The sequence below is a fragment of the Phyllostomus discolor genome, chromosome 13, assembly GCF_004126475.2.
Source record: "Phyllostomus discolor isolate MPI-MPIP mPhyDis1 chromosome 13, mPhyDis1.pri.v3, whole genome shotgun sequence".
Lineage (NCBI taxonomy): Eukaryota > Metazoa > Chordata > Mammalia > Chiroptera > Phyllostomidae > Phyllostomus > Phyllostomus discolor.
In genome coordinates this window covers 3246491-3268871 of record NC_040915.2, presented here as the reverse complement: position 1 = coordinate 3268871, position 22381 = coordinate 3246491, and the positions used below count along the sequence as shown (strand labels likewise).

Below are 22381 nucleotides of genomic sequence, written 5' to 3'. Positions count from 1 at the left end.
AATATACAAAAAAAAAATCTACCAATGTAATATACCATATTAAAAAAGTTGAAAAATGGAGCCCTGGCTGTTGTGGCTCAATGGATTGAGTGTCGGCCTGTGAACCAAAGGTCACTGGTTCAATTCCTTCTCAGGGCACATGCCTGGGATGCAGGCCAGGTCTGTCTAAAAATAAATAAATAAAATCTTTTAAAAATAAAACTTAAGCCCTGGCTTGTGTAGCTCAGTGGATTGAGCACCAGCCTGTGAAGCTACAAATTACCAGCTGGATTCCAAGTCAGAGCACATGCTTGTGTTGCAGGCCAGGTCCCCAGTAGGGGGGACATGAGAAACAACCACACATTGATATTTCTTTCCCTCTCTTTCTCCCTCCCTTCCCCTCTCACTAAAAAAAAATAAAATAAAACTTAAAAAAACCCCACTGCATTGTACATACTAACAATGAACCATCCCAAAACAAAATTAACTATCATATAATCAAGAAATAAATACTCAGGAATACATGTTTTAAAGAGTATGCAGAAAACTACAAAACACCGTTGAGAAATGTTAAAAAAGACTAAATAAATGGGAAGGTATCTCAGGTTCTCATACTGAAGATAACGGTATGATAAGCCCTAAAATGATCTATAGATTCAACACAATCTCAATATCCCTTTTTTGCAGGAATAGACAAGCTGATCCTTAAATCTGTATGAAAATGCAGGAGACCCACAATATCATAAACAATTCTGATTTCAAATCTTACTACAATTCTCAAAAATGTGGAGCATTAGCATAAGGATGGAATCAATGGAAGAACATTAATCTAGCGTCCAGAAAGAAATCTGAACACACAGTAGTGCCTCCTCATCCATGGTTTCACTTTCCTTGGTTTCGGTTACCTGCCATCAACCACTGTCCAAAAATATTACATAAAAAAAAATCCCAAAATAAACAATACTTAAGTTTTAATAAACAGCATGACATTCTAAGTAGTGCTGAAGTCTTGAGCCGCGCTGCTCCGGCCCTCCCAGGACATGACTCGTTCCTTTGCCCTGGACATCGGCACTGTACACACTGCCCACCCAGCAGTGACTTAGGAGTTGTCTAGGTTATCAGATCAGTTGTGAGAAAGACGGGGAAGAGAAGTAGGGAAGGATGGAGACCAGCAGGGTGGGAGGCAGGCCACATTCATACAACCTTTATTAGAGTACACGGTTGTAACTATTCTATGTTATTATTACTGTTGTTAACTTACAAATTAAAACTTTACCATATGTATGTACGGACAGGAAAAAAACCAGTATATACAGGGTTTGGTGTTATCTGTAGTTTCAGTCATCCATGAGGTCTTGCAATGTATCCCCCGAGGATAAGAATGTCAAGACCATTCAACAGGGAAAGAATAGTCTTTTCAACAAATGGTGTTAGGGCAACTGAATACCCACACGGATGAGTAGGGCCCCTACCTCATACCATGCATAAAACTTCAAAATGGATCAAAGACCAAAATGTAAGAGCTAAAAATACAACTTTTAAGGGAAAGCATAGCAGTAAACCTTCCTGATCTTGGATTAGGCAATGGTTTGTTGGAGAAAACACCGAAAGCAAGGCGGGGGGTGGGGGGGAACACACAAAACAGATTAACTGGCTTTATCAAAAATAAAAACCTTTGTGCTTCAAGAAAATGAAAAACACCCACAGAATAGGAGAAAATATTTGCAAATCATAGCTAATAAAGGACTTATATCCAGAATATGTATAGAACTACTACAACTTGATAATAAAAAGTCAAGAAGCCCAAGTTTTTAAAAATAGACAAAGGATTGCCCTGGCTGGTGTGGCTCAATGGATTGAGTGCTGGCCTACCAACCCAAATGTCACCAGTTCAATCCCCAGTCAGGGCACATGCCTGAGTTGCAGGCCAGGTCCCCATTTAGGGGTGTGTGAGAGGCAACCAATCAATGTATCTCTCACACACTGATGTTTTTCTCCCTCTCTTTCTCCCTTCCTTCCCCTCTCTCTAGAAATAAATAATATAACAGGCAAAGGATTTACATAGACTCTCTAGAGAAGCTGTACAAAAAGGTCAATAAGCACATAAAAGGATGGATACATGACATCATTAGTCATCAGGAAAATGTAAATTTTAAAACCACAATGAGCCCTGGCTGGCTCAGTGGATCGAGCGTGGACTGCAAACCAAAGCATCACAGGTTCGATTCCCAGTCAGGGCACATGCCTGGGTTGCAGGCCATGACCCCCAGCAACCAAACATTGATGTTTTTCTCTCTCTTTCTCCTTCCCTTCCCTCTCTAAAAGTAAATACATAAATTAAAAAAAAAAACACAATGAGATACAATAACATTTAACACTCAACCGGATGTAAAATAAAAAATAAAAAACCAAGTGTTGGCAAGACCATGAAGAAATTAGAGCCCTCACACATGATAGTGGGATGGTACAATGGTACAGCCATTGTCCAAAACAGTCTGGCAGTTTTTCAAAACGTTCAACAGAGTCACCATATGACCCAGCAACACCACACCTAGGAATATACCCCAGAGAACTGAAAACATCTTCACGTAAAAAACCTGTTCACAAATGTTCATTACTCACAACAGCCAAAACAGTCAAAACATCAAAATGTCCATCAACTCACTGATAAACAAAATGTGGTGTATCAATACAATGAAGTATTATTTGGCAATAAAGTGAAATTAAGCACTTATACATACAACACAAACCTGAAAATATTATGCTAAAGAAAGAAGTCAGACACAAAACAAAAATTTCACTTCTATAAAATACCCAGAACAGGTACACCCGAAGAGACAGAAAATATAGTAGTGATTGCTAGGGGCGCAGGGCGAGGGAGAACAAGGCGTAACTGCAGCTACAGGGTTTCTTTTGGGGTGAGGAAACGTTCTGGAATTAGATTGTGGTTTTGGTTGTTCAATTCTGTAAATATACTAAAGCCACTGAGCTGCACACTTAAAAGGGTGAATTTTTCCTCTCAACATGTCAGTTATCCCTTGATTTTTATTAGGCTTTTTTAATGTGTTATTATATAAGTAATATATATTCAAACTTGAAATACTGAAAAAATTCTCATGTAAAAATGATATAAATGTAGGATGTTGGTTTGATTTTTTAAAGTCCATGCTTTAAAATAAACAAAAAAGACCTTAGGAAACTTTTTAAAAAAGGGGTGGGGGAAAGTACGGAATATCCAAATTCTAGGTTATTTAGACCAAATAAATGCTTATTATTCCTTCTCCCCCTCAGATTTAAGAAGTAACTTCATTAAGAATCCCCACTGCATCTTGAAGAGATATTGGTATAGCCATGTGCATATTAGCATTATTCACAATAGCCAATAGGTGTCCATTGACTGATGAATAAAATAAAAATGTGGTATTACATAATACAATGAAATATCTTTAAAAAGGAAGAGTATTCTGACACATGCAACAACACAGGTAAACTCTGAGGATATTACATTGAGATAAACCAGTCACAAAAAGATAAATACTGTCTGATTCCACTTACATGAGATATCTAGAGCACTGAAATTCAGAGGCAGAAAGTAGAATGGTGGTTGCCAGGGGTTAGGGGAAAGTTGATTAATGGGTAATTTCAGTTTTGTAAGCTGGAAAGAGTTCTAGAGAATGGCTGCACAAAAATATGAACATACTTAACATTATTGAACTGCACAATTAAAAGTGGTTAGAGTAGTAAATTATATGCTATGTATTTTACAACTAAAAATAAAAAATAACTACATAAAGATTCCCCACCCAAATAGGCACTTTCATACATTGCTGACTGGGGAATTTGGCGATGTCTTTCAAAATTATAAACATTCTTCACTTTGACTCACAATTCCCGTTCTGGAGATTTACCCTACAGTTGTATTTGCATACATTCAAAACTATGTATATATGGTTGTTCACTTGCAGCAAAAGAATACTTAAATTAGTCCCAGCTGGAGTGGCTCAGCGGACTGAACATTGGCCTGCAAACCAAAAGGTTGCTAGTTCAATTCCCAGTCAAGGTACATGCCTGGGTTGCGGGCTGGGTCCCCAGGAGGGGGCACACCAGAGGCAACCACACATTGATGTGTCCTCCCTTTCTTTCTCCCTTCCTGCTCTATCAATATAAATAAATATTTCTAAAAAAAGAATACTTAAATTAAAAATGCCCACACAGCCCTGGCTGGTGTGACTCAGTGAACTGAGCACCAGGCTATGGACCAAAAGGTTGCCGGTTCAATTCCCAGTCAGGACACATGCCTGGGTTGCAGGCCAGGTGCAAGATGCAGCCCACTGATGTGTCTCTCACATATCAATGTTTCTCTCCCTCTTTCTCCTGTCCTTCCCCTCTCTCTAAAAATAAATAATTTTTAAAGCCATATATTTATACAACAGAATAGAAAAAACTATGTTCTAAATGGAAGGATGTCGATATTAAGTGGAAAAATCAAGAACTGATTAAGCATATGAAACAATCTGATACCTTTGTCATAAGAAATGTGGGAGGAGGCCACAGAAATTGAAGGTGTTAGGTGGGCAGACATGGTCAAGGGTACTTTACTGGTTACTTTTTTTTTAAAGATTTTATTTATTTAGAGATAAATAGCGGTAAATTGATTTATCTGGGCCCTGCCTTACAACCCAGGCATGTACCCTGACTGGGAATCGAAGGGGTGAGCTTTGGGTTCATAGGCCGACACTCAATCCACTGAGCCACAGCAGCCAGGGCCTGATTATTTTTTTATACTATATTTTTGAATCACATACCTATTCTAAAATTCAATCTGAAGAAAAAGTCAGTTAGTTTAGCTTAAAAGTGAAAAGCGGTTCATCACTGTCTATTTTACATCCTTAAGCTTTCTCCTCTACTTGAACTATTCATTTCTTGTTGCGTCTCCTCTGTAGGGACCCCCAATAATCCCCACCTCATCGTGTATGTGCCCCTGTGTATTCCTCTCCTACACTGTGTCCCCTTGAATCTTCTTGCTTGGTCTCTCCTCCTCTCTGAATCACTCGCTCGGGGGAAGCTAGCAACAGCTGTGAGCAGCCCTATGGAGAGGCTCGCATAGCAAAGAACTGGGCCTCCTGCGAAAAGTGAGCAGCCACGTGAGTGAGCCTCTTGGACAGGGATCTACAGCGTTCAGAGAGCTGCAGCCCTGACATCTTGCTTGCAAACTCATGAGAAACTGAGCCAAACCACTCCCTCATTCCTTATCCTCTGTGACACAAAAGTTTATTGTTTTAGGCTGCTAAATTTGAGAGTTGTTAGGCAGAATAGATAACTAACACAGAAGAAAACATTCCTTCTACAGCTCTAAGAATCATGTTTTCAACAAGGATATTAATAAGAACATTATAAAAATTATTGGCAGCATAGTGCTGGATATTAAAATTAAATCTCTATTAAATCAATAAGATAACATATGATTTCTTCAAATTTTTACAAGTCTATAAAATTCTACATAAAGTAGAGGCACAACAAACTATGAATCAATAAAAGAAATCACTCCAAAACACAGACCTAGCTACATGAAAAATGAAACACCAGCTGCACAACTACAGAAAATAATTAAAACGAAAAGCAGACTGAGCCCTGGCTGGGTGGTGCAGTTGATTACATTGTTGTCCTAAAATGCCAAGGTTGTACATTTAATCTCCTGTCAGGGCACACACAAGAAGCAACCAATGAATGCATAGATAGCAAACAAATCAATGCTTCTCTCTCTCCCCTTTCCTCTCTCCCTTTAAAGTCAATCAATAGATTAAAAAAGAAACAGATTGAGAATATTTATATCAAACGAGGTAAAAGGGTAATAACTATAAAACGTTAAAATCCAAATAGATAAGCCAGCAAAGGACAGAGACACAAAGATCATGAGAAAAATATAAACAGTTAACTGAAATTACTGTATTAATTAAATCAGTCTATTGTAGATTTATACACCCATTTTATAAAGAAAAACCTTAAAACATCAATGTTATTAAAATTGGCTTTACTTTTACCAAAGTGTGGCAAATGTTACTAGACTCAAACACTATTTAGACCTGTGCAAAATAGTACAAACCTTCTGGAAAGTGATACAGAAGTGGGTACACATCAAGAGACACAAAAATTAAGAGACCCTGATAATTCCACTAACAACAGTTTTATCCTTATGAAATAATTCCACAGACATCACTATGAAATTAGTAAGGTACCCATTAGGACTTTACTTGTAACTTTAACATCTGCTCTACCGAAGAACTTCAGTGATTTCATTATCTGCACTACTATTAACACTTCTGCCCCAAAGCTCTATTTGTTAAAAGAGCACTTTAATTGTAAAACTTTACTACTTCTCAACAATTGCTCTGCAATTCTTTACATCATGGCATAATGAAAGTGCTGTTCTTTAGTATACTAATAATTATAAAAGTAGATTCAATACACTGCCAATTGAATCAACTGTGATCTTAAAGATATGCCTTTTAATATAAAAATCCAACGACAATTAGGATGGCATTAATGTTATTTTTACTGGGTATAAATATAACCTGCACACCAGGGATCACCAAAAGCTCCAATTATAACATCGAGAGAAATTAGAAATAACAAGGGGAATAATTTACAAAGAAAGACTACCTTCAGGCTCTTCCTGGTAGATAAGGGGATATCATATAACTAGTAATTCTTCTTAATTAAATCCAAAATGGATTTTATCCTTCTAGTAATCTTTACCAGGATATCATGATATTTTATAGAAGGTCACTGGAGATGCAGAAAAAACTTTAGAAAGCTTAATAAAGAAATTTCACCTAATACTGGCAAACAAACACTAAAGTCTGTTCCAATTCATTAAGGGAAAAGCACAAGTATGTAAGATTTTAATGGTTCCCTAATAAATTATCTAAAAGTAGAAGCAATAGTTTAAAATTGTTTGTACTGTATATAGCCATTATAAAGGATGTAGATCATAAAGAATATGTAAAGAAATCTCAACACTCAACAGTAAAAAAAAATCTGCCCTGGCTAGTGTGGCTCAGTGGATTGAGCACCAGGCTGCAAACCAAAGGGTCATAGGTTTGATTCCCCGTCAGGGCACATGGCTGGGTTGTGGGCCAGGTCCCCAGTTGGGGGCACACAAGAAGCAACCACACACTGATGTTTCTCTCCCTCTCTTTCTCCCTCCCTTTTCCTCTCTAAAAATAAATAAAATCTTTCTAAAAAACCAAATTAGAAAATGGGCAAAATACATGAATATATTTCACCAAAGAGGACATACAGATGGCAAATAAGCACATGAAAAGATGTTCAAATCATTACCCATGAGGAAAATGCAAATTAAAACAATAATGAGATATCATTACATAACTACTAAAATGGCCAAAATAGTGACAACACCAAATGATAGTGAGGATGCACAGAACCTGGATAACTCATATACTGCTGGTGAGAATGTAAATGGCACTCACACTGGAAATGGCCTTGGCAGTTTCTCATAAGGCAAAACATGCCATTACCATACAATTTATTAACAGTACAACTGGGCAATCATCCCAGGGAAATGAAAACTTACATTCACACACCCATACATGGATGTTCATAGCACTTTTACTTCTGTATAATAAACACAAGCTAGAATAAGCCCAGGTACCCTTCAGCAAGTCAATAACCAAATTAATCCACCACAGAATACAACTTAGTAATAAAAAGGAATAAAATATTGATGATCTTGAGAAAATTATATCAAGTGAAAAACACCAATCACAAAAGGCTATACACTGTATGATTCCATTTATGTAACATTTTAGAAACAACAGTCTAGAAACAAAGGACAGACTAGCAGTTTGCAAAGGCTGGTGGAGGAGCCACAGGAGAGATCATCACGTTGGAACTGTTCGGTATCTTAACAGCGGTGGAGTGCGTAGGAACACACACAGGTGATAACAATGTAGAGAACTTAATATACACACACAAATAAGGACACGTGAAACTGGGACATCTGGAATCTATCCTTACAGAAATACAGATTTTTCTTTTGAAAACAAAAAATGTGAAAAGCAAGCACTGGGGAAACCTGAATAAGATTGGTAGATTATATCAACATCAAATCTTCATCAAATATTACATATTTGTGCAAAACATTATCACTGCAAAAGTAGGCAAAGTATACAAGGGATCTCTCCATATTCTTAATCTCTTTTAACCTCAAAGATTTCAGTAACAGCCCTGGCTGGTGTGGCTCAGTGAGTTGAGTGCCGGCCTATAAACCAAAAGGTCACAGGTTTGTTTCCCAGTCAAGGGCACATGCCTGGGTCTCAGGCCAGGTTCTTGGCTGGGGGCCTGGCAAGAGGCAGCCAAATGATGTTTCTCTCACACATGGATGCTTCTCTCCCTCTCCTTCACTCTCCCTTCCCCAATAAATAAATAAGTAAGTAAGCAAGCCTTTAAAAATTTTTCAGTAACAAAAAGAATGGAGATATATCTACACATGCATATGTCCTTCTTAACACATTAACCAAAATATTAAAGAATACATTTATCATTCCACTTGTGTTATCAAAAAATTAAAAAGTACCTTGAGATAAACACACACACACACACACACACACAATTCTCACAAAATGTCGGGAGTGGAAATGAGGGAGGAGATAAGGAGTGAGAGAAATAGAGACTTTTACATTCCATTTTTAAGTTTGACTTCTTTTTACCATGAATATTACTTTTCTAACTAAAAAGACTCAATTTCTTCAAAAGGCTACATTTGAGATCACTGAAAAAGTTTCAGAAACGATTGTACAATGACTATCAAACCCACAACCAGAAAAGTCAATAGACTTTTGACTATTGGAGGTGGGATCTCCCACAAATCGGCTTCCCTGAAAACCAGAAGGTGGAAATGAAACATTTATATCCATGACAAAAGACATGCAGCAAAAAGCAACACAATAATAAAGTTACACCACCTAATTAGTGAAAGATACTATCCTCCTGCACAAATTAAACTGATAACCAAATAAAAATGGATCAAATTCCCATACAAATTGTCAACAGTAGTTATTGTTCTTAGCAATTATGCAAGAAAAGGGTTTTGGAAGAATAGAGACAAAAGCGAAAATGCAAAGATGTTTCTTAAAATTCACAGCTAACTCTTTTAAATTGCATTTGGCTCTTGGTGCATAGTGGACTTTGCTTTCTGAGCACCTATTCCAGAATGAGCTGTTTTGAATAAATTATCTTTTGCGCCCTCCCAAACAACCCAAGGTACTAGCCTTAATTTAGGGTTGAGGAACTGGGCCCCAGAGAGATTAAAGGGGCTTCTTTAATCTCTCACATATTTGGCTCAAACTTTCAGGGGGGAAATCTTTCATTTTAATTTTTTTTGAGATTTTATTTATTTTTTAGAACAAGAGGGAGGGAGGGAAACATCAATGTGTGGTTGCCTCTGGCACACCCCCTACTGGGGACCTGGCCCACAACCCAGGCATGTGTCCTGACTAGAAACTGAACTGGCGACCCTTTGGTTCACAGGCCAGCACTCAATCCACTGAGCCACACCAGCCAGGGTTCTTTTTAATTTTTTAATTCAATTATTCATTTATTTATATTTAGATACTTGTTTTTTATATTATAAAGGAACTTAAGCATTTATTAACATATTATGGTACAATACATTTTATGTAACAAATAATTACAAAACACAAGAATAGATACAAGGTACAAGAAATTTTATGCACTGGTAACAAACATGATATTTACATATCATAGAAGGTAGATAGGAATTAGTATTATCCATGTATAATGCACATTCTTATTCTTCCCTCAAAAATTTAGGGAACTATGACACATGGACATGAACTAAAGAGGGGAAGTGTGAGTAGGAGAGGGTGGAGGGGAATGAAGGGGTGGTAATGGGACAACTGTAATAGCATAATCAATAAAATATATTTTGAAACAAATTTGGGCAAAAAAGTGCACATTATCCATAGCAAAATACTGTATTCAGAGATTGGTCCAATGTAAAGCCATGATTTAAGTTCCATAATTAGGAGACTCAAAGTGAGAATAAGAGAACAATGAATGCTTGAGATGTTAGGAAGCTCAAATTCAAAGGCCTTAGAAATTGAGTATATAAGGCAATAATGGCAAAAAAAAAAACCTCTTAGGTTTTGAAATTTGGTATATTGAGGATGAGAGCTGAGATTCCACTCATAACTTTCCTAACCTAAAATTTACTCCCCTCTCCAACCTGTATTTCTATAATAGCACCATTCATTTTTTTTTTTTTTTTAAGAGAAAGGAAGGGGATAGGAGAGAAAGGGAGGGAAGAATGGAAGGCGGGGAAGAGAGTAATGTACACTGATTTTTGTTGTTCCATTCACTGTATACATTGATTCTTATATGTGCCCTGACCAGGGATTAAACCCACAACCCTGACATATCTGGACGACATTCTAATCAACTGAGCTACCTCACCAGGGCAGCACCATTCATTCTTTTACTTAATAAATATGAGTGTCTAGTACAAAGAAGGCACCGGGCTATATACTGTTAATATACAAAGGTAAATAAAACCAGGAAGATAAAGGCATGAATAAGGGGACAGCATGGAGCCAAGACAATTCAGTTTGGCTTAACCCAAGATGCCCTGGACATAGCATGAGGTTTAGAATGGTCAAGACAAGGGCACTATCAAGGAGGACACTGACTTTGACTACATCTTTGCTTTCTTTTATATCAGCAATATCTAGCACAGAGGAGGCACTCAAAAATGTGTTTTGATCATACAAATAAACAACTCCCTCCGAGGTTTCCAGCATTAAAATGAACAGGAGGTTGATGCCATCAACACAGAAAGAAACACATCTGGCAATAAAAAAGAAGCTGGTTTGGCAATTACATTTCTTGGTCTAAAGCTCAAAAGTCTGGAGTTTTCACAGCAGAGTAGCAGTACAGTCAATCAATGAAAGTGCAAGAGATTGCAGAGAATTAAGAAATGAGGAAGAGAGCAAGCAGTTAAAAAAAACAACTATTTAAAGGAGTGGTGGTGAAATGCTGCAAATCTAGTAGGATAAATATGGAAGTACAATATCATTTGTGACTTATGAGAGAACAGCTTCAGTAGAGTGTAAGATAAAAGAAGCCAATCTGGAGAGCTTTAAGGAGAGGTAAATAAAGTAGACAACTCTGTCAAGAAATTCAACAGCAGAGGGGAGAGGGGTGAGTGGAGGTGGAAGAGGGTATGGGGGGATAAATTGTAATGGGGAAAAAATCCAATAAAAAATGAACTATTAAAGAAAAGAGAAATTCACCAGTAAAGGGGAAAGATAACTGGAGGGTTACCAGACAGAGGAAGTTTCCCTTAGAATAAAAGGATGTCATCTGTTTTTAGGCAGAAAAAGTGAAGAGGTGAAGAGGCAGAGAATGAAGATCCCAGAGGGAAAAAGGAAAAGGTAATTAATAATTAAAGCACAGTCAGTCCTCTAGCCAAGAAGGAGAGCTGGATAGAGAGCAGAACCTGAGAGATACGGAGACAGGATCAATGTTCTTCTCAGAGACAATGGGAGGGAGTAAAGAATTGCTAGGATGAGAGAACCCCTAAGGAACAGTTTTTCAGCTCAGACAGCAACCTGATGAGCCTTGGACATCATCAGCACCCATCCCTCATTTTATTTATTTATTTTATTCTCTTTTTAGAGAAGGGGGAAGGGAGGGAGAAAGAGAGAGAGAAACATCAATATGCGGTTGCCTCTCGTGTGCCCCTCACTGGGGACCTGGCCCACAACCCAGACATGTGCCCTGACTGGGAACTGAACTGGTGACCCTTCAGTTTGCAGGCTGGGGCTCCATGCACTGAGCCACACCAACCTAGGCAGCACCCACCCCTCTTTCATTTCTCAAATCCAACTTCCACTCTTCCTCCAATCCAGGTAACCCCCCCAAAAGTGCTGTCAAGCCCTGGCTGGTATTGCTCAGTGGACTGAACAGCAGCCTATAGACCAAAAGGTTGTCAGTTGATTCCAGGTCAGGGCACATGCCTGAGTTGCGGGCCAGGCTCACTTCCCCACCCCGCTGGGGGCAGGCAAGAGGCAACTGATAGATGCTTCTCTCACACAGTGATGTTTCCCTCTCTCCCTCCTTGCCCCTCTCTTTAAAAATAAATAAAATCTTTGTTTTATAAGTGAAAAAAAAAGTGCTGTCATTTTCCCCCTTCCAAATAATCTTAATGGATTTATCCCTTCTTTCTATCGCTGACTCTGCTCAAGTCTGAATTTTAATTATGATTGCAACAGACTCCTGCATCCTACCCTTGCCTCTACTCTCCCCCAGCCAAAGTTTTCCAAACACAGACTTCATATCACTTTCCAGCTTAAATCCCTTGCTGGCTCCCAGTTCCTATCACATCAATACCAAATGCCAGTCTGGATTTCTATGCCCTATTATCTGACTACCTCCAATCTATACAACCCTCTAAAAATACCATGTTCATTTAATTCCCCACATCCAAAGTATCCTTCTAAACCAACCCCAGACAAAAGGAATTCAAGTTCTTCCTTAAAGCCTTGACTGCTCTAGGTTTAATCTCTATATTCACCTCCTTAACCTCTTAGACATCAATAGCACAGAACTTAGTACAGGAGTGGTCTGTGATGACTTTCTGAATTCCCAAGATTTTACAGCACAAACATTGTTAAAAAAACCAAAATGTCTATTTTTTAAAAGCCAAAAAGGAAGTCTATTCAAACATCCAACCCAAACAATATAGTATCTATCGCCACCTAAGGAACCACTAACTAGTAGTACCATGCAAATGAACTGCAAGGTGACACTACAAACAAATCTAGCAAAAAGGGGCTGTTTCTTAAAGTTAATACAAATGATAAAGAACTACTCCAATTACAGGGAAGGAAAAGATGACCAAGGATCAGGGGTGTCCAACCCACAGCCCAAGGGCAGCACACAGCCCAGGATAGCTATGAACATGCCCAACACGAAACAGTGAGTTTACTTAAAAGTTTTTTTTTCACTCATCAGTTTTCATTATGTATTCATTGTGTATTTAATGTGGGGCCCAAGACAACTCTTCTCCTTCCAGTGTGGCCCAGAGACGCCAAAACGTTGGACACCCCTGAATTCTAGGTCAGCCAGTAAACAAGTGACAAGGACAGTAACAACAGGACAGGAGGTTCCGGAGTGTGGTGAGTATCTGAGGATTGAGAAGTGCTAGTGAACAATAAAATGGAGGATGGAAGAAGACTGGCAGAACGTCAGTAATTCTTGAAGCTGAGTGGGGAGTACATAGGCATTTCTACCATTCTCTCTACTTTTAGTACCTGCTTGAAGTTTTCCATAGCAAACGTTTTTAAAAAGAGAACTCACTAAAGCTGATTAAACCCTTAAATATTTTTATAAGAATTTACTTCCTTATGATCGTGATGAGAAAGTAGAGAAAAATAAGTCTGTCATCTCTTTACTGTACAATTTCACTGAACAAAATTTTTTAAAGATTTTATTTATTTTGAGAGAGAAGGGAAGGAAGAGAGAAAGAGAGAGAGAGAGACAAACAGATGTGCAAGAGATGCATAGATCAGTTGCCTCCGGTATGCCCCCAACTGAGGACCTGGCCAGCATCCCAAGCATGTGCCCTGACTGGGAATGGAACCAGCAACCTTTCAGTTCGCAGGCCAGCACTCAATCCACTGAGCCACACAAGCCAGGGCTGGACAAAATTTTCTTTAAATCTATTTGATTCTTCCCTTATAACAAATATTTGCCATCATAACTAAAATTTTTATAAACATTCAGAAAATTATTTTCATAATTCTGAATTCTACTTTTCAATATGAAATCCTAAATAATCTTTTATCTCCCTATTTACTTGTAAGTTGTTAGTCAGCATTTTAAGTGGGTTCATTTTTAGTGGTTCTCTTCTTCAGATAGAGGATCACCAGTGTAATATGTAGGTCAGACCGCCCTAGGGCTTGCTAAATCCTAAGAACGACGAGGATCCCCAGATTCATAAATGCCACCATAGTATATACATTCTCCATAAAATTGCTAAGTGAGAAAGAGTAGAAAACAACTACTGCAAATTAGCCTAGTGAAAAAACCAGGAGTTACTTCAGGTCCAAGAAAGTGTCAGAGACCTTCAGAAGTCACTAAAGAAAGCCAAGATTACTGAGATAATACCATGATTTCAAGGGTTTCAGTATTGTCTCCAGTAATCTCAAATGCCGTGAAGGTTAATTATTAATCTACACCTTCTACGACATCCCATGTTTAATAAAAATGAAGCATAATGAAACCCAATGAGACAATACGGACCAAAGGGCTTAATAAACTGAGGTATTGTCTGCTTAAACTTGGAGCTCTGGGACCAGCCTTCTTCAAGATTTCATCCAGCACCTACAATGTACAGGCTGTATACGCACATGATGTTATGCACACTGGAAGGAAGTAGACAGTATCAACCCAGCTAAATATAAAAGCACCAGGTCAGGATTATCAATCATTTCACATCAGTGTATGAAAAGAAAATAATTGAAGAGGCTGTTCATTTATTACAGAAGGCAGTCTGTTTACAGCTAAATATACAAAACAACAGACAATATGATCTTGAGTTATGTATCTTTTATCTAATTCCAGCCATGGGGTTTACTATCCTTATAGCTACTCTTACTTTCACCAAGAGAACCTTATTCTATCACAATATTACAGAGAGAATGGCAAACAGCATTCGCTAAGGAATTTCTAAAATTTCCAGCCCTGAGCACAGGACCTAATCCAGAGTAAGTGCCCTACACAGGCTGCTGCATCAATGAAACAACTGTGAATAGTCTGAATACATCAATAGCATGTGGGATGAATGCATCGACAGTGTGCAGCTACACACAGTTTTTCATTATACCTTTCCCAAGCTATACTATTCAGCTAAGTTTGCATTTTGAGATTAACTTCACTTTTCTAAATCCTCAGTTAAAAAATATCAAAGGCAAAAATCAAAGCAATAAATTTCGTCCACAATCTTGAATCAAAGACCTAAAAGAATAAACTAAAGATACTTGTTTCTTCAAGCCCACAGAGCCTTTGAACATTTTAGATTTTTCTGCCTAAAAAAAAAAGTTCTACATTCGCCGTGGCTGGTGTGGCTCAGTGGACTGAGCGCCGGCCTACGAACCAGCAGGTCACCTGTTCGATTCTCAGTCAGGGCACATGCCTGGGTTTTGGGGGCCAGGCCCCAGTGGGGGAGGCGCCCAAGAGGCAGCCACATGTTAATGTTTCTCTCCCTCTTTCTCCCTCCCTTGCCCTCTTGTAAATAAATAAAAATCTTTTTAAAAAGCTCTATATTAAAAAAAATTCTACATTTATACAACTTTACTAACTCCCATTTTAGATGCACAACATATTGTCTATAAGCGCCAGTATTTTCAATTATGTTTAATAGAATCAATACTCCACTGATATCTCTTTGATGAGAACCAGATGAGATTACTACTTCTATGTGCATGCTTCTAGTAGAGGAACATCTATCTCCACTGTTAGACCGAGGTTTTTATGTAAATTCAAAAGCAAAACTATATTGTGGGGGCATGGAGAAGGTTTACAGTTGTTTGTATGGAAAATAATTTATAAATGACAATGCAAGAATAAGCTGCTTCGAATAGTCACAACAGCAAACCTACTATGTATGTATGTGTATGACAAATGCCCACGTAAACCCTAGAAGGGTGTGTCTGAGCTGCCAACAGGTTGCCCGCACAGCCTGTCCTCTCTAATCCTACCCAGGACAATACAGACTCAAGATCACTACCAAAACAGAATCTTTAAATCCACAACTGCCAAGAGAAACCAAGAAGTATTGATGCATATTTAAGATATCATCAATCAACAGAAACAAAAGTGACACACCCACATTCGCCTACTGTAACTTTAAAGAACAGCAGAGTTACACGGTAAAGTGACTATTCAATGTACTCAATCACCACACACTATAAAATTCCAGTTAAATCTTGACACAGTATTTCAGAGGCATTTGTTAGGGGGAAATCTGACTGATGTCCAAGAAGTCCAACTCAGCTACTTTCAATTGTGTGCAAAATGTACTTCAACCTGAAGCAAGAGTCGCCCCATCGACTAAAAAAAAAGCCATGCCCTATGCAGAAACAGGATTCCAATTAATTGATTCACCTGTAACTCGAAATACCAGCAAACCAAAGGCCACTTAAAAAAACAAAACCAAAAAAACACTATACAAATGTATGCCTCTGCCTTGAAAGATTAAATCTGAACTAAATCAAATGCCCTTAGAAGTTTAACTCTCAGCCCTCAAAGGAGAGTTCAGTGGGGAAATCTAAAAAGAACCAAACCCATACAACAGAGATAAATCTAAAAATCAAAGTAAAATTTCCCCAAAAAGCCTTATCATTAGCAATAGGCTTTTGGCTGTGAACTGATAAGCAAACAAAAACCAATTAGTTACGTTTCCCTTCAAGCTGCCTGTATATATACATTTATGTATATATTTAAGTTGTACCAAAAACTGCTTACAAATGGCAATTCCTGTGAAGTAGATGATGATGAAGTTCCAGGTAATTCTAGCATGTTTCCTAATGTACTGGTACTGGAGTCTGGATCATCCTGAAAAGATAAATTTATTGAGTTTAATTGCTCTTCTATGGTAACGTTTGCATCTCCTAGAGAAAAGGGGGCTGAGAGAAGGGCTGCTTTTTCATTGCTGCCGTCCACTTCATTTCTTTGCTTATTTTTCTGTGTTTCAGTTTGAGGAGCTAATGGCAAGAATGGCGATTTGACTGCACCATCTCTACTCTCTGGTGTGCTGTCTTGTTCATTTCCCATGGCCACGTCTACACCATTCTCTGATTTAGGCTCATAATTGCAGGTGGCATTGGTCTGAGTTTCCTCAAAGATCTCCTCTATACTCTCATCCTCTGTGACTGGCTGTTTTGGGTCCATTTCAGAATCTACATCTGCATCGTCCGCACAAGTAAAATTCTCAAAGTGCAGAAAGCCATTCTTGACGGTCTCTGTTACTTTTACCTGGAGTTCGGGGGAGTTATTACAAGAGAGTTCCTGTTTCATAGCAAGTGCTGGTGGACCACCAGGACTCAAGGAAGTGCAAACAACTGGCGACTGAGCTCTTGAATCACTGTTTTCAGGGCCTCGAAAGGATTCTGATCCATCAGCAGACCCATTTAAATACTCTACATTGATCATGGAGGCCAAATCCTGTAGTCTCCGCAGTGGAATGTAACAAGATGGAGAATCTTGTCCATAAGCATTTTGGGATGTTCCACTGGCAGTCGATAACTGCATAGTACACCCATTAAGTGGCTCAGAAAAATTGGATTGACCATTACCGAAAGAGCTGTCCTTGTCTTCAGGAGCATCTAAATTCACTGGATTGGAAAAGGGCAGCAGACAGTTTCTTCTAGGTAGTTCACAAGTCTGATCCATCCTGCGCCAGCATCAACCTGGAATCCAAAACACAGCAATTAATCTGAGTTAATAGACCATTTGACTCTTATCTTCAAAATGGCAGCCACTTCTCAAGGCCTAGTGGCCTCGATGCCTTTCTGCTGCACTTCCAGGGGCAGAAAAGTTCCCCAGCTGACGATGGAAAAATGGCCTCGGTAAGCCTCCACAAATTCCATCTTCCTGGAGCAGGGCAGATCTTGCCACATAGAAACATCCCGTCCCTTTTCCCTGCACTGCAGACTGGTGGACAGTTGGGCTGAACTAAAAATTAAAATCCCTTTGGCAGTAAAAATTCCAACATCTCAAATAGGAACCGCCTTCCTTCTCCCTCGCTGAGGATCCAGCGGCTGGATCTCCCGAAGGGAGGAGGAAATGGGGCTCGAGACGGGGTCCCAGACGCTGCACAAAAAGGTTACCCCCCTTTCCCGGCTCGATCAGGCGCAGCGGTCACAATAGCGCTGCAGCCTGCGCCCGGCCGGCGCCGGAGCCCTTGCAGCGGCCGTACCCAGGCCGCAGGCCAGTCGACCGAAGCGGGCGCACCCCGAGGCTCGCCATCCTGACTGCAGGCCGCCTCGGTCCTCGGCCGCAGAGCCCAAAGGATAGGACGCCGCAGGGGGAGAAACGGAGGCAGCCGGTGAAGCCAAGTCAGGACAGCAGCAGCTGCTGCTGCTGCTGCTGCTGCTGCTGCTGCTGCTACAGCTTGACAAACATGGCTGCTGCCGACGCCGCTGCCGCTGGCCCGGGCCGCGCTCCTTCTCGCAGCCGCGGCAGCACCTCCCGGCCGCGCCGATCGCACTCATCAATATTCAGCAGCGAGCAAAGTTTACTGCGGGAGGACCGCCGGCCCCGCGCCCCCCGGCCGGCTACCTGAGGCGAGGCAGAGGCCGAGGTGCGCGCGGGAGGCCGGCCGGGCACGGGCCGTGCCGGGAGGAAGTTCGCGGTAGCCCGGCCGGGTAGGCCTGAGCCCGGCTGGTAGTGACGAAGGGGGAGGGGGCCCGCGGCCGCGACGCCACCGGCCACCGACCCCGCGCCGCGCCCGGCCCTCCCCCGCGCCCCTCACCTCACAGCCACCACCATCTTCCCCGCCCGGCCGCCGCCTCCCTCCTCCTCGTGCCCGCCCGCCGCCCACCTCGATGCACTAGTTACCGTGCCCCGCGCCCCCTCCCGGGCCGGCTGGGGGGAGGGGGTGACCCTCATTACACTGGGGCGCAAGCGGAGCGGTGAGGAGAGAGCGGAGCCGCTCGCCGCACCCCCCTCCCCCCGCGTCTCTCTTCAGGGGAGAAGGCTGCGAGCGCGACCTGCCCTGGCCTAGTCCGCCGCCACCTCCTCCTCCTCCTCACACCCCCACCGCGCGCGCCCCCGCGGCGGCGGCGCGTGCGAACGAGCGCCTCCCGCCCGTCCGCGTGCGGCTGGGGCCCCGGGCGCGCGCGCCCCCTGCCCCCACTGAGCGCGCGCGCGCCCTCGCCTACTCTTTGGGGTTCAGGGAGGGTGAAGTCGGGCTCGCGAGCGCGCCGCCCAATCAGCGGAGCCGCCGCCGCCGCCCCCCTCTCCCCTCCCCAGCGCGCCCGCTCGCGGCCGGGGCCTACGGGCGGCCAGACCGCCCGGGCGGGGCCTCAGGCGGTCTCCCCAGGGGCCTCGCGCGCCTCCCTGGAGAGTCGGGGCCTGCGGGCGTCGTGGGTGGCATTCCGGTCGCCTCGCCTACTTCGGGGCCCTGCGCCGGCCCGGGACTGCCCACAGCACCGACACCCTACCCGTCTCGAGCCCCAGCGCCGGCGGCACCTGGCCCAGCTGAGGCCTGTCCGACCGCCCCGCCAGCCCTGCTCTGGTCCGCGTCAGTCGCGGCCTCCATCTTAGGTTACAGCCCGGGCTCCCCATCCACTGGGCACCTGCCCTCAACCCGCTAAGCTCGGCCCGAGGCCAAGGCAACCCCCCCTCCTACCGCGGGGCTCACCTGGGGGCTCGGGCTGGGGTCTTCGAGGCCTCAGGCCCCGAGCAGGCACGGCCGCAGGTGAACCCCTTGCCCGGCCGCACCCCAAACCCACACCACCACAGACCAAGCTGAGCAGGAAACAAAATGGAGGCAGCAGCTCGGGTCTGCCTTCCCGAGCCAAGCCTGTGCAGCCCCAGGGCTCCCTCCTGCCGCAGGCCCGACGCCCGCAAGGCAGGGGGCTGGCTTGTCCTGGGCGCCGCGAGCAGCCGCGGTAGAGCAGCGCAGACAGGCCGGGGACTCGGCCCTGCGAGCCCCACAGCCCCTCACCCACCACCCCTTCCCTTCCCCCTCCCCCCCATTCCTCTCCCTCCCCACTGCCCAGCCTTGAGGGGTGAGCGGCTACTGGGAGCCGGGTCGGGTCGGGTTACCCGCCTGGGCACTGCCCGCCCAGCCGTGGCCTCGGCTGAGAGATGCAGCCGGGCGACCCCCGCGCTAAGCCCACCCCCCCGCACCCGAGCTGGGCTGCAGCCTGACAGCGCGCCCGCACCTCGAGGTACGGCCCCCGCCCGGTGAGGCCGAGTCCCCAGCCCGGGCCCAGCCTGGACGAAGCTTCCCCCGCCACCCCCGGGCCCAGGGGTCCTCGCTGCCTCGGGCGGGGCAGGGGGAGCGCTGGGGGAGGGGTCCACTAATCCCTGCACCGCCTCCCGCGCCTAGCCTGGGTCTGGGCCTGGCACCGAAACTCGGGCCGCGAACGCGGCCGGGCGTCGGTCGGTGCGTGCGCGCTGGGCAGGGGATGCGGACCCCAACCCTGGAGGGGCCGCACCTCGCACCGCAGACGCTGCAATTCTCAGCACCCAGGCAGATGGCCCTCTCGTGCCACAGAGAACAGCGCAGGCCGCCTGCTCCGCAGCCCGGCTCCCCGAGGAGAGCGCGCCTCGCCGTGAGGGCCGGGCACCGGGACCCCGGTGGAACTGCGCTGGGAGGGCGGATCGCCGAGCTGGCCGGGCCAAGTCCGCTGGCCTAATCCCCGGCCCCGGGGCGCTCTGCTCTCCGGCGCCCCACACCTCAAGGCCTGCGCCCAGCGCCCGCCACCCTGCAGCACCAGCCTAGCGAGGCCACGGTGCGTTCAGTCATCCAAGAAAGCCCAAGGGCAGGTCAGGGAACCCAAGCCTAGGTTGACCTCGCAACTCCAGCTCCCCAGGCCCTTCCCCCAACGGTCAGACCCCCTGGGCTTGCTCCTCAGCGAAAACCTCACCTCGGGAGCTAGCTGGTCCCTAGAGTGTGCTAAGTGAATCCTCACTGTTCAGAGAGATCCAAAATCAACAACCATTAAAAAAAAAAAAAGATAAAAGAAATCCCACCTCCTCCAGAAAGCCTTCAGTGATTAGAGTGAACTACATCTAAAAAGCTGAGAGCACCGCCCTCGAGAGCCACGTGACTATCATTCCTCCCAGGAGTTGGTAAATGTACATAATTATTTTATGTGGAGCTATTACCACATCCCTTCTATCTGTTAACTGTGAGCCCACCTGGGAGAAAGGCCACTTGTGACATTGTCCTACACGCCATCCGGGTAGAGCTCCCTCCAGCTTTCCCTACCTTCACCCCGACCAGGCTTGGAGCTCAGGGTGCCGCAGCCTCCTGCTCCCCAAGGCCCTCAGTGCAGCGGTAGAGGCACGCTGTTAAGTGCTGGGGCGTGGGGCGGGGTCCCTGCTGAGACAACAAGCAGGCTTTCTCAGAAGGAAGGTACCCCCTGCAACCAGAGTGAGGAGGGGCAGCTGATCCCCAGGTGCCTCCTTCTGTGGATGAGAATGATATCCCCTAAAGGTTCTTAGGTGCAAAGTCAGGTTGGCAGTATCCCTTGTGCTGGGACCAGCCAGAGAAGAGCTGGGTCTACACCCTGGGTTCCAGCCCTCAGAGACCATGAGCCCTTTGTTCTGCTAAGGAGGTACTCCAGCTAGCCCTTTCTGGACAGTTCCATGGGGACGCTCTAACTGGTTCCTTCTTCACACCTAATAATTTGAGTCAATCATTTATGACATATAATGATCCCCTGCTAATTGCCCCAGTCTCCAGAGTCCTCCCAACCCTGTCCTTTCCCATGGACTGTCCAGAGGACCTGGGACCTGCCACTGTACAGCCTTGAGCCAGCCTTGTTTTGTAGGCCCAAACCTCAGTTTCCTCCCCTGTGCTTCACTGAGCAACCATTTCCTGCATCCCAGGCAGCATGCTAGGTGCTGTGGAAATAAAGGATGAGATGCCTGCCCCAGGAAGCCCCAGACCTCAGAAAGTCAAGTAAAGGTGCTGAGGCATGGGGTGGGGGGGGTGGGGGGGCTGGGCAGTGGTCTTCAGAGCTAACCTCTGGAGACCACTGCCCTATGGAAATTCCTCATTCTGACCTCCCAGACCCCTTGGTAGAGAGTTGGGGCTACAGAGGGACAGGGAGCTGGGCATGGACTGGTCACTGATAAATCGAGGGCAGAGGACTGGAACCCAGAGAAAAACTCTCAGACTTCCCTAGGGTGACCTCAGCAGGCCCTTCCTGCCTCAGAACAGAACTCGCGGCTGCCAAGGTCTCAGCCACAGTAGCCCCTGCTGGAGCCTCCCCATCCAGCAGGCCCTGGCCAGCCACCTCCCTTGTGCCAGGACTGGGTTGAGGGAACCCACAGGGCCACAGGCTCTCACAAGAACACTGGCTCCCAGAGCAGCTGAAGAAGGGGCAGGACTCTGTCTTGCCGCCCTCATCTCACCTCAGGGAAGTTTTCTGGGCCTCCCTTCCTTAAGACAGAGATTAGAATCAGTAAATGCCCCAGAGGCTGAGCCTGGGTTGTGTACTGGACACCGCACTGGACACTGGACATGCGTTACTTCCTTTAACCCCTGAGTGGCAGTGTGAAGAACTGAGGTCTAAAAGAGCAAGCCCTGGTACAAGGTCTCAGAGTGCTAATCGTCCCCTGG

The 22381-nt window shown here is 44.3% G+C and overlaps 1 protein-coding gene across 9 annotated transcripts in view; it reads right to left on the bottom strand.

Annotated features, from left to right (window-relative positions):
• Window positions 1-19678, bottom strand: part of NSD1 (nuclear receptor binding SET domain protein 1) — a 147889-nt gene extending 128211 nt beyond the window's left edge. For 2 of the 9 annotated variants that reach the window (XR_004900507.1, XM_036014390.1), the window contains exons 1-2: window positions 18640-18839; window positions 16546-17489 (exon numbers count right to left, since the gene is read on the bottom strand). Coding sequence is in view for 8 of the 9 variants with exons in the window: in XM_036014390.1 (XP_035870283.1) it covers window positions 16546-17472 (927 nt within the window). In the remaining variant the exon portion in view is untranslated. Of the gene's footprint in view, window positions 1-16545; window positions 17925-18622; window positions 18842-19444 lie in introns of those variants that run through there. The other 7 variants (XM_036014394.1, XM_028528719.2, XM_036014392.1 and 4 more) reach the window with 7 other exon arrangements.
• Window positions 19679-22381: the final 2703 nt, after the last annotated feature.